Source organism: Rutidosis leptorrhynchoides, unplaced genomic scaffold, assembly GCF_046630445.1.
Source record: "Rutidosis leptorrhynchoides isolate AG116_Rl617_1_P2 unplaced genomic scaffold, CSIRO_AGI_Rlap_v1 contig347, whole genome shotgun sequence".
NCBI lineage: Eukaryota > Viridiplantae > Streptophyta > Magnoliopsida > Asterales > Asteraceae > Rutidosis > Rutidosis leptorrhynchoides.
Genome location: NW_027266585.1, coordinates 62189 through 75618, shown reverse-complemented (window position 1 = coordinate 75618; position 13430 = coordinate 62189). Strand labels below are relative to the sequence as shown.

General features: G+C 36.2%; 1 protein-coding gene across 1 annotated transcript; it reads right to left on the bottom strand.

The window, feature by feature from the left end:
* Positions 1-9297: 9297 nt before the first annotated feature.
* LOC139883065 (uncharacterized) lies at positions 9298-9906 on the bottom strand. The gene is made up of 2 exons (XM_071867292.1): positions 9552-9906; positions 9298-9488 (listed from the first exon to the last, which is right to left on the bottom strand). The coding sequence occupies exons 1-2, from the start codon at positions 9904-9906 to the stop codon at positions 9298-9300; spliced, it is 546 nt and encodes a 181-aa protein (XP_071723393.1).
* Between the last annotated feature and the right edge of the window lie 3524 nt (positions 9907-13430).

Genomic DNA, 13430 nt, shown 5'->3' with positions numbered 1-13430 from the left:
AGAAAAGGCTGTAAAGATATTTTCTCCTTTCCAGTTGTTTTTTGAAAAACCAGTAATACAGTACTACTCTGGTTTTGGTTTTGGTTTCTGGTTTTTAACAAATACCAGCTGTTATTTTCTTTTCTAAATATTGTAATAGGAAGCAAGGGACGTGTGAGTTTGTTTTGGACTGATATATAAAGTCCTTAACATTACTTTTCTCTTTGATGAACAATGGCTTAATGAATCAAAAATTAAAATTCTGAGTTCATCATCTTTCCTTTTCTGCAGAATGTCTATTTCTTCTTCTGTTTTAGTTTTTGGCTAAAAATCAGTAAAGAGAAATTAAATCTATCTTTTGTTTTTGCTGCATTAAAGAATAAGCAGTCTATTTCAATTCTATTTTTACAGTTTTAAAGAAGAAAATGTCATTCGCATATGGACTTTGTTTTCCTTCTGTTTCTGAAATTGACGGCTGTGATCCTTCTTCCTGTGCTAACGGTTTCAGGAAGTTTCCAACAATATGCACTTGTTATAGCAGGATACCTTTAGAAACAAGATATTAGATGAATGTGGAAAATACAAATAGACAAGAACTGCTTGAGCTGAGCATCATACGATGTTATGTGGATCCAAAGTAACAGAACAAACAAACGGAATCACTAGGAAATATTAATTAGTAATTTATTTCTTTTTGAAAACGATGACAATCATGCTTAAGTGGTCAGAAACGTGACTGGCATTATTTTGCAAGTATCCTGGGACTGGCTTCTTTGATAACAGCAATTGAATATACTCGATAATAAGTTAGCAATAACAAACACTCATTATCAAGCAGAAATTAAAACATCATCTGCCTAAAAAGCTTCTGAATAACAAGAATACTAGCTCAATGAACCGACTCTGTTAAAAAATATCAGCAAGAAATCTTGCAACAAAATTTTCTAAATGCTAGCAAACGAATGAGATACATGAGGATGCAAGAGCAAGGGAAAACAGATCAAGCTAAGAAAGACTTAGGTAAGCAATCGTCCATTGTGATTCTACTGTTAATTTCTGCGGTTGTGATTTTACAGAAACATAAAAAATGAGTCTGTAAGAAATCAATAGCCAGCATTTCTATACTGTTTTGTTGTTATCTTTGATGGACGTTCCGAAGCTTCCAATGCTGGTGAAGCAGCAACTCTATGTCCGAATAGTGAAGAAAGACATAGTTTTTTCTCTTCTCTGGAAAAGAAAAGGAAATGGGAAAACTTTGAAACTGGAAATAAGCTTGAATGAGCATGTTTTTGATACTGGGAAGTAATTTTGTATCGAGTTGTAGTCTTTTTGATGGTTTGTTTTCTGGGTAATAATTTTAGTTCCGAGTTGTATTCTTATTGATGCATAGTAAAGGATTTAATTCCGAGTTGTAGTGTTATTGGGATCTAAACTGTTTCCTGGCTTCTAAGTTACGTAATCGTGTTGTAATTTACACAATACCAGACATTACTTTTCTTACAAATCATTAATTGAACTTATACACGTCGAATATTTTACTACTTAATCTTTGTAAAATACACTTTATAAGTCCCCCAAAAGCATTAGACCGTAGTTATATATCTCTAATCATTCCGGATACACAATGTCATGCACACGAATATAAACAGCATGAAGAATCAAAGGGAAAAAGAATAAACGAACATATCTATCGATTTCCAATCTCCCCTATATGATTTAAGTAAACAAAAAAGTTATCATGAATGATCGTGACATTTTGCGTCCCCAAGAAAGCTACAAAAGCAATACAAATCCGAACAAATATATGCGGCGATCAAGAACCTACTCAGATTTTTTAGTACTTGGCGAGAGCTTTATCTTCATGCGGCTATAGGGTCCGACAGTTCTATCCATTATATACATGTAGATGACCTGGCTCCAAGATTTATATGATTCCAAGCCCTCGTAATATTCTGGTGCAATCTCCTTCACTTTGTAAAGCTTGTGGCCTGGAATCCTGAGGAAATCGTGGTGTTCGTCGTGGTATCCAACACTCCACGTCAGAAAGTTGAGGGGACCATAATAAGAATACGTCTCTTGCTCTTTCTTGAACACATAGTGTTCCGAGATGAAATGACCGGCCATTGGATGCATTCCGCCTCCAAAAAATGTGGAGAGGATCAAATAGCCAAGAGATTTCCATCCCCAGAAGTAAACCATGGCTGCATCAAGGCCAATCTGAATAGAAAATTTGACGAATTCTCATTAACCAGGAGGCTTTGGTTTTAGAAATAATGTCCGAAGAGCATAGAAGAAAAGCTGAAAGATGACCCACAAGCACTATGCGAAAATGTTCTTTACGACATGAGCTTTGTTGAAATGGGTTGTTTCGTTACTCCAGCATACCAGGACCTTATTGATGCATTGGTGAGTTCTCAGGACAGGCCAAGGAACAATGAAACCGAGAAGAAGAAGATTTTGAAGCAGAGGAGATTGGAAAAGAAGAAGCTTAGACTGCAAGCAACTGTTTTAGGCAATTTCACTTCGAAAACATTCTTCAATGTTCTCTCAAGGATTCTGAACAAAGAAGGAACAAAACAGTGTGAAGGAAGCAAGCTCAGGATTGATTCAGGTTTTGTCAGTGAAGAAATAGAGCTGTCTAGAGACGAGGAGGATAATGAATCTTGGAATAAAGTGAAGGACAATTTTGTATTCGGGAAGAAGATGAAGGACCTCGCGGACTATATTAAGAACCAGTTCGCCGTGAAGACGAAAAACGATCTTGCGGGACGATCGGAAGATAGTCGGAGCTCAGGGAGTTGTTCAAACTGTTCAGGGAGACCTCGACTACAATGCTTCTAAGAGGAATTGAACTGAAATTCTCTTGAATCGAAACGCCAAATCAGAAGGTTAGGTTTTCTAATTATGACAATGAAACAGTGTGTTGACTTTCCTTATTTGTCAGACGCATAGTAAAGCTAGGGTTTAATGTTAATCTCTCGTTAGTTGATGGATTTCGATGATTCAAAAGCTCATTTCATATCGAATTGAAGCTATGAATTGATTGGAATGGTCAATTTAACTGATTAACTAGTAATGAATAAAATGTCTTGGAGGATTTCTGGAAAATGAAGAACATGGACTGAAATTGGGGATTTTTGCTGCGATCAACTTTTCTTGTGTTTCCTGCTCCATAACGATTACGAATAGCACAAGGATGATGAAGTGAAGGTGTATGCTTAATTCTAGGCTGAGAAAATGAGTTCTTGCTATTATTGGCTTATAACAGTTTACTGTCAAAACAAGTCATATGGTCATATTCAATTCTGTTGGAGATATCAAAGAAGCAGTTTTACAGATACATTTGGAATGTATTGAGAGTACTTTCTGCAATGGGTCGTGTTCATTTTCATGGCTGAAAAGAAAAGTCAACCTGGAGTCAAGGTTTGTGTTAATTGTACTGGTTTTTGCAGAAGAAAAAGAAGAAGTTGATATATTATCTCTGTCGGTCAAAAATCCAATCAAGAAGATAGATTTAAGTTTAAAGAAGATCGAAGACAAGAAAAAACAGTATTGTTTTGCTTTAGGACAAACCGGACTGGTTTACTAAAAGGAACAAGATGGTTTTACTTTGCTTCTTCCACTATAAGTTAGTATATTAGTATTTTGTGGTGTGCTATATCACTATTATTGTTTTCTTCACTGTAATATCAATTAGTATTCTATCTTAATTACTTTTACCTTGTAAAAACTTGGACTGTAAAAGGATTAAAATTACAGTTTAGGTTTGTTTAGAAGTCTCATATAAATAGGCTTGTATGCCGAAAGGCAAGTTTTAAGTTCCCTATTAATAAAAATTGCAGGTGTGTTCATTGTTTTTCAGTTTCAAATTACAGTTTGTATTGGTAATCTAGGTATAATCAAACAACCTTGAACTTAGTTTTATTAGGATTTCCTACCTTTAAACCAGTGAGAATAAAGAAAATCATAGTATTTTATCATCAAATCAATAACATAATGGATTTCTATTGTATATTTGCTTGTAGTTGAATCTGTTCTACAGCTTGCTGTGTTCTTGTTGTTGTTGTTGTCCTGTTTCTTAGTGAAAGCTTCAGTAGTTCAGTTTGTGCTTCAAACTGAGTTCTTGAATTGCAGAAGAATCTTACAAGCTTCTGTGTGGCTCGGGATGTCCATGTCTATGCCATCTACTCCTTGGAATCGATGGTGCTCTAGGTGATACTTCTGGAAAGTGACGGACATGGGGACGCCGATTGGGAGATTTTTTAAAAATTCCAAGCCAACGATTGTATATAGGCAGGGGCGGACCCACGTGTAAGTTGGGAGGGACCATGTCCCACCCAATTTTTTGAAAAAAATTAAATTATACGAAGGAAATATATATATTATTCATCGCACAGAGACATAAAAAACGTCTTGACTCAGTGGTCTATGCGTATGACTCTCAATTTTTCTGTTTGTTCTTGGGTTCGAATCACGGTCCAATTTTTTTCCCTTCCCTTCTCTGACTTCATTATAAAATGATATAATATATATATATATATATATATAACTCTTTATAAATATATAGGCTTGGTGGTAGTTTGAATTGAAGACTTTTCGGTAGGTTTTTTCCTTCTCTACTTCATTTAAAAAATTATATAATATATATATCCTTATAAATATGACTATTAAAGTTTTTAGTGTTCAAATATTTTTTTTCCAATGACATCCACTAAAGTCTTTAGTCCTCAAATATATATATATATATATATTGAGACATCTTTGAATATGAATTAGACTAATATATATGTCCTTTATAAATATGATTATTAACGTTTAAATAAATTAATTGTCAAATATAAATTGGATCGATATAAATATTTTATTTTTATTATTATTTAATATGATTGTATCAAGTAAATTTTACAATTTTATTTTTAATAATAAGTTTATTTCAATGAAATAAATTTCACTTAATTAGTAAAATTAAATTATTATTTATGATTAATTTTTTTATGAATCACAATTTAATTTAATAAAAAAATTTCGCGGTACAACTTCAATTTTCCATAATCCCATATACTTTTGTTTATTGAAAAAAATATATCAAAATTAAATGTTATTAACTAAATTTGATGCGGATAATAAAACTCTCAACGATCCCACCCGAATAAAATCATACATTCGTTGTAACGACCCGGCCCCGGCTCGCTGGCCGTTCTCTTCTCGGTCTCACCGGCACCGGCGGCACAACGGGCACGGCGTCGCCAAAGAATCGACAAAGACTGTCTCCACAGACCAACACACGTTTTTCCAGCATGCTTTGTCCTCACTTGCACGCTATCCGGGGAATTTCGAGAAACTTCCCAGATGGTCACCCATCCTCGACTACTCCTGGTCGAGCACGTTTAACCATGGAGTTTCTATCGATGGGCTACCGAAAAGAAGTTGCAACTTGTTGGTATGGGATAGTACAAATCAATTCTTTTAACCCATCGTCTTCCACTGAAATTCGCGAGCGTTTGTTTCGTCAATAATACCTTCCATTATTGACAAGCCTCAGTTCATGGATTTTGAATAATTTCGATTTCGTCAGACCAATCATTTAAAAGTGAGTATTAGCAAATTTCGGATTCACAAATCTTAATCCAATCAAATCTATTTCCCAAACACATGATCATCTTAAAACTAACTTTTCCAATTTTTTAAAAGAATTCACAGCTTTATTCTTCATTCCCTCCCGCTGTCAACTTTGACATCAACTGGGAAAAACAAATCAATGGATCCACCATCTCTCAAATTAAGCTTCAAGTTAAGAAATTACAAACTATGATTGTGTTCATTTATACTACTAGTTTTATCTCTAATGGAAATAATATACATGCTTGCAGTAGAGGTATAAGTGCAATGTCCACCATACTTGTAGAGGTAATGAGTGCGATGGCTACCATGCTTGTAGTGGAGGTAATGAGCATCCTTGTAGTAGAAGTAATGAGTGTAATGGCCACCACGCTTGTAGTGGAGGTAATGAGTGCAATGTCTACCATGCTACTTGTAGTGGAGGTATAGCTGTAAACATATTTCAACAGTCCCCCTCAAGCAGAACTTCGTCTCGGATTCGAGAAGTTCTAGCTTGGACAGAAAGAAGCGAAATATGGGTGCTCTTTGGGATTTTGTGAATAAATCGGCGATTTGCAGCGAAGATGAAATTGGGAGTAATTGAATCAAACCAGCCTTTACCTGATTTCTTATTATGTGGCAATCAATCTCAATGTGTTTTGTTCGTTCATGAAAAACGGCATTGCGTGATATGTAAATGACCGATTGATTGTCGCAATATAAGATTGCAAGTTTAGTGTGGTTTATCTGAAGATCTTGAAGAAGATAACGAATCCATTGAAGCTCACAGGCAACCATGGCGAGAGCTCTGTATTCCGCTTCGGCAGAGGATCGAGAGATGGTCGATTGCTTCTTAGATTTCCATGAGACAAGAGAATCACCCAGAAAAATACAAAATCCTGTTATAGACTTCCTGGTCAGAGGACATTTTGCCCAGTCAACATCGGCGTAGGATTTCAGCTCCAAGTTGTTCTCAGAATGAAAAAGGAGCCATTTTCCTGGAGATGCTTTCAAGTACCTTAGAACTCTATGTGCTGCCTTTAAATGCTCTTCTGTTGGATCACATAGAAATTGTGATAAATGTTGTGTACTCTGTGAGATGTCAGGTCGTGTGTGAGTAAGATAGAGTAATTTTCCAAATCAACATCCTATAGATGGAAGGATCTGCAAGCTTTGGAGATTCATCCGAGAATTCAACAGAGTAAGGCATTGGAGTGGATGCAGGTTTGCAACCAAGGAAATTGGATTCACTGAGCATTTCTAAGGGAGGTATATCTGAACCTAGGGGAGGCTTCATATAGACTTCCTCATCTAGATCACCATACAGGAATGCGTTGTTGATGTCTAGTTGAGCAGTGTGCCATTTCTTAGAAGCTGTAATCACAAGCAAGATTCTGATGGTAGTGAACTTTGCAACTGGGGAGAATATTTCTGTGTAGTCTATTCCTTCCTTTTGAGTGTATCCCTTTGCAACCAGTCTTGCCTTGTGTCTTTCAATTGAGCCATCTGATTTATGTTTGAGTTTAAACACCCATTTGCATCCAATGGCCTTTTTCCCTTTAGGTAGATCAGATATAATCCAAGTATGATTGTTTGAGAGTGCTTTCAGTTCTATTTCTATTGCTTTCTGCCAATTCTCATCTTCAATGGCATGCTGGAAATTGTTTGGCTATTTTTGACAACATATTTTCAAACTAAAAACAAAATGATCATGAGATAATTTTGAGAGTTCAAAATGATTTTGAACTGGATGTGGACTACCTGGTATAAGGATATTTGGAATGCTTCTTGAGTCCTTGAGGAGTGAATCATGGTCTGGCTAAGAAAAGAATTGGACTAGATTACAATGGAAATCTGCGAGATGTTTAGGTGTGAATTTAGTCCTAGTAGATTTCCTAATCTGTGTTCCAGTGATTGTTTCAGGTTCTGCAATGACTTCCTATATTTCAGGAACTGCATCATCAGATGATAAATGGTGATTGATGTCTAAATGCTCAGAATCATTCTCATGATGCAATTTATCAGCAACAATCTCTTCATCAAACTCAGTTAAATCCTTTCTTTTTACAGGAAAGAGTTTGCATAGATCATCTAAGTCTATCTGTGGACCTTTTTAAGGAAAGATATGCTCATAAAACATGACATGAAATCCTACCTGAATGCTGTGATTGTCTAAGTTTAAGACCTTGTATCCTTTAGTTCCATGTTGATATCCTAACATGACACATTTAGATGATCTAGATGTGAATTTAGTTTTATCCCTGTCCAATGTAGAAATGAAACATAGTGATCCAAAAACTCTTAGGTGTGTGAGGTCAGGCAGTTTATCATGCAATAGTTCATAGGGAGTTCTATCTCTTAGAATAGGAGTTGGTGTCCTATTTATCAAATGGATGGCATGGTAGAGAGCAAAGCTCCAGAATTTAACGGAAGCTTATTTTGAAACAGCAATGCTCTTCCAACATTTAAAATATGCTGGTGCTTTCTTTCCACTCTGCCATTCTATTCAGGACATTCAACACATGATGTTTGATGCACAATACCATTCAAAGAATAAAATACAGCATATTTGAACTCTTGACCATTATCACTTCTAATAGTTTTAATCTTTTTATTAAACTGTGTCTGAGCCATGTTATAGAAATTTTCAATTAAACTTCTAGTCTCTGACTTATGTTTCATGAGGAAGATCCATGTATGTCTAGTGTAACCATCAACAATGGTTAGAAAAAATCTATGACCTTGCATAGTGGGAGGACCAGGTCCCCAAATGTCCATGTGAACTAAATTAAAACTATCATTTGCTATAGAATTACTAACTGAAAAAGTAAGTTTTCTTTGTTTAGCAAAATGACAAACATCACATACATGATCTTTTCTGAAATTGATGCTTTGATTAATGTTCTTAAAAGAGTTAAGTCTAGCACTAGATGGATGATCAAGTCTAAAATGCCAGCTATCAAAAGTTTCCCTAGCATTATCATGAATCACATTGATAGAACACTATTTTTGAACATTAAAATTCCTAGGTTCTACAAATTTATCTATCAGATTCATGTAGTAGAGTCCATGTCTTTGTTCAGCTGTACCAATCATCCTCATAGAAGTCAAGTCCTGTATTAGACACTTTGAAGAGTAGACCATTAAAATACAATTAGAATTTATAGTCAGTTTATTTGCAGAAACAAGATTGAATGCAAACTCTGGAGCATACAGTACATTAAGAAGTGTGATGGTGTTTGATAACTCTACTGTCCCTATGTGTGTCACAGGAATGGATTGTTTGTTTGGCAGTTGAACATAATGATTTTTAATTGGCTCTAAGTTTTTAAAAAAATTCTTTGAACAACAGATGTGGTCTGATGCACCTGTGTCCAATAACAAGAAATTGTTTTGATGTTTAGATGTTTTATTAGAAAGCTTACCATTGAAAGCATGAGATGTGTTGGCCATGTTGCTAACAGAAACTTGTGACTGAACATTTGCTTGAGCTTGTCTTTTCAGTGCTTCATATTCATCCTGAGAGATTGTCATTGTTGCTGTCTTTTGTGTTGTGACAGGTTTAGGTTCAACATCAGCAGCCATGTTGGTAGAGGCAGATTTTGTGAAGTTGAAGTTTGGAGGATATCCAACAATCCTATAGCATTCCTTTGCAAGATGGCCTACCTTCTTGCAGTGAGTGCGGACTAAATTCTACCTCTCTTTGTAGCTCATCTTCTTCTATTTTGGCCCTTTTGCTGAAGAGAAAGCAGCCAAGGTTGGCTCATTTGTATCAGAAGGTAGTATATTATGCCTTTCATATTGTGCCACTGTTGCATATACTTTTTCGAGAGGTGGAATTGGATCCATCATCATTATTGTAGATCTGGTTTGTGCATAGACAGCATTTAACCCTTTAGGAACCTGATTATCTTGTCATTCTCATAGTAGTCAGCAATTATTTTAAGTACTTTACATTTTACACTTAATTGTACATTCACATTCAAGGACGGGCCTGAGATCATCAAATTCATCCCATAGAATCCTCATTTTTGTATAGTAATCAGAAATGTTGAGATCTCCTTGCTTAAGACTGAAAATTTCTTCCTGAATGTCAGAAATTCTTGAGAAGTCTGTTTTAGAAAACCTGCCTTGTAGGTCCTTCCACATAGCATAGGTTGTTTTGAACCTGAAAATGGAAGGCTGAATTGATGCTGAGATAGAATTCATAATCCAGCAAGAAATAGTAATGTTACATCTATCCCAGTTAGGGAAGTTTACATCATTTTCATCTGGTTGTTGAATTTTGCCATTCACAAAGTTGTACTTAACTTTTGATCTGAGAGTCATGGTCATAGATCTTGACCATGAATGGTAAATTGTTGTTGTTTAACAGAGGAGAGACAAGGCATTGAGTTGGACTTTCACTAGAATGCAAGTAAAAGTCTGATGTTGGTGAGAGAGCCGAATCAGCAGTGATGGAAGATGATATTTTCACGTGATTTTCTCTAATGAAAATAGAAAAATGATTGTTTTGAAGTGAATTTTGAGTGATTTTTGAACTGAGTTAAGCTTAAAAACTGAGGTCTCTCACTGGCTCTTAGATACCATATTGATATTATAGAATCGGGAGGAAGTTTTTAGAGAGTGGAATCTCAGTTTTTTTATTAAGCTTCAAGTTAAGAAATTACAAACTATGATTGTGTTCATTTATACTACTAGTTTTATCTCTAATGGAAATAATATACATGCTCGCAGTAGAGGTATAAGTGCAATGTCCACCATACTTGTGGAGATAATGAGTGCGATGGCTACCATGCTTGTAGTGGAGGTAATGAGCATCCTTGTAGTGGAAGTAATGAGTGTAATGGCCACCACGCTTGTAGTGGAGGTAATGAGTGCAATGTCCACCATGCTACTTGTAGTGGAGGTATAGCTGTACACATATTTCAACATAGTCCGCGGCAACAATTTACCTATTAAAGATGCGAGCATTTCTACAAAACACCTCCTTATCGAATCAGTGCGTGAATCCAACAAGTGGACTTTCGCTGACCTTGATTCATCTAATGGTACTATTTTAAACGATATCCAACTCCCGCCTCCGACTCCCATCGAACTCAATGATGGCGATATGCTCAAGATCGGTGAGTATACTTCAATAATGATAAAACTTGTAGCCAGTGTGGTTGAAGAGAATCTGAAATCTAAGCCTCAGAATGCCCGACGAGGTGCGAATGCGAGAAATGCTAGGGTTGAAGTGGATGTTGAGGTCGAGAATGCTGCAAAATTGGATCCAATCGACGACTGTAGGCCCCAGAGATACCCTATATGGGGGGGGAAGACGGAAAACCGTGTAGCTGAAGTGAAGAATACACATTGGATGAGGACAATGGGCATGATGAGCTCATGTCTAAAACGAACCCCCCACTCGGAGGAGGGCAAAAGCTAAAAACCCAGTCATTGAAGTGGAGATTTTAAAGGGATTGAAACGAGTTGACAGTGGGGAAGAAATAAACCTTCAACAAGCCATGAGAAGCAAGCTGGTGTAGACAATCTAAAAATTAAGGTTGAGCTAGAGACTGAGGAGGTACTGGACAACAATACAATCACTCAAGTTGACGTCAATAGGCTGGAGATGGATGGCGGGTTAGTGGAGTCAGTAGTCTGAGATAATAAGGCTGAGAAAATCGATTCGAGAAAGGGAAATGAGGAGGTGCACAAGAAAACACCGGGCAATTAAGCGTCCTACGAGAGGGAGGGGAAGAGGGAGGGTGGGTAATTTAAAGTGGAAGGAGCAAGATAGGTTGTTGAATTGGTAAATATCGCTCAAAATGACGACTTGAATGTGGGTGGGCACGAGGATGGTTGCGAAAAGGGTGTTGAGCTTGTGAATGAGGAACATGGGGCTGCCTGGATAGATTCATGTGGCAGTGAACCACAAAATGAAGATAGGTTAGAATGATAATGTAGAAGTTATTGGAATTAATGATAACGAAGAGAAAGATAATCTAGATGTTATTGGAGATAGTGGTAGTAGAAAAATAGGGAATAGAAATGCAGAGGCTGTTATGGATCGTGATGAAGAAGAGGTTGTGGTAAATGAAGAAAATACTGATGGTGGAGGTGATCAACCGAAGGTTGGAGAAGAGTTGGATTTGGAAAGGATGACTATATGAGAGTGGTTGGAAGTTATGTTTCCAAAACCAATAAGAGAGAAGACTGACAAGATGATCGATGAGATGAGAGCAAAGGCTGAGCAAGCGAAAAAATATATGGTTGAACAGAAAAGGAAGAAGGAGATGGCAAAATGCTCTTGATGGATATCTACCTATTGTCGATAGAGTTGAAGGGAATTTGAATTTTCCAAGCTTATCTTACTCTTTGTTTCATGTGTTGTTATGAAGTTTGTAATGTACAGTATTAGTAATTGTTGTTAAAGATGTAAACAATGTAGCATCACCGAATGGATGGAAATTTTATGTGTTATGCTAGTCATATACCAATCCAGACTATGAATCTGAGGTGCTGTGGATTGTTTAGTTCTCTTCACTGAAAAAGGAGCTCACTAGTGGAGATGACAGATATATTATATATTAGAGCTTACTTGATTCTCAACAGCATGTGTATATACCCCCCATAAGTAGCCAGCATGCTACAACTTGCAGCATTACCCCCCATAAGTAGCCAGCATGCTACAACTTGCAGCATTTTCCTTCAAGAACTGACCCCGAGCATGTCATCAAATTCTGGGTCATTGTGCTTCAAAATTAATCGGGTCTGGACAAAAAATTTAACTACGACCCATTTTGGGTCATTGTTGGAGGTGAAAGGGAAAACCGAATCGAACCGATTACACCGAACCGAACATATGAATAAACATGTAAATATTTTGTAGCTTTTAAATTCTATGCCCAATTTACCATCAGTCCAGCCCACAAATCCCTTACGGTTTGTTCGGTAAGAAAACATTTTCTCTTTTCCCTTTTTTAGTAAAACTAGTCGGGCCCGTCCGTTGGACGGAAAGTCCGTAATTTTAATATATAATAATGATTTGTATTAAAAATGATTAAATCTATCAAAAAAGAATTATTTTAACTTTATATTAGGAATCATTATGTTTTTATTGTATTTTAATTTTTTAATTAGAAAAAGAAAAAAATAATATCATTGATTTAAAATTGAAACTTGAAACCTAATTAAACTCAAAGTTCTTATATACATGTGTCAAAATACTATTCGTTAATAAAACGACATGTGTCGAATGTTGATTTGACAATAAAATTTACAATTGTTAAATTGCAATTGGAAGAAATTGGAAAAAATCTCTCTATTGTCTATAAAATTCTCTTTTTTCCAATTTTTTTATATTTTTCTTAATTATCGTTCTTAGGTTAATCTCACTACAGTCATCAGTCATGAGCTTTAAATTAGACCGCTAATGACCGTGATGACAAGGGCGGCGGCAATGCCAAAGGGAGGAGGAGACGGCGTCGAACAATAGAACATGTGGGTTTTAAACCCAGATCGATTACAGATTTGGTTCCGGCCATGGGAGCCACTTCCACCCTTTGGTATGAAGAAGGGAGAGTGGAAGTCTACGTGGGAGTGAATTGGTTGGTAGAATCTGCGAATTTTAGAGAGAGAGAGAATGAGTTGGTTTGAAGGGAGAGAATGTCGAAATGAAGAGACAGAAGCAAAGCAACAGGTTCACAATTTATACTCATGGCATATTCGTAATATATAACCATAAGTCATGTCATAAACAGCACCCACATTTGTCAATTTTCTACTTTTCAAATTTGAGCTATTTTTTTTTTTTTCCAAAAAATAAGTAAGTTAATTTCTTTCACGAAAAGTATGTCTCAGAGAAA

What these genes read in the sequence shown, in the direction of transcription:
- LOC139883065 (XM_071867292.1), bottom strand. Translation starts at nt 9,906, where the DNA reads ATGACTCTCAGATCAAAAGTTAAGTACAACTTTGTGAATGGCAAAATT. An exon ending in GCCCGTCCTTGAATGTGAAT is followed by an intron (nt 9,489 to 9,551) that starts GTACAATTAAGT and finishes GAGAATGACAAG; the next exon opens with ATAATCAGGTTCCTAAAGGG.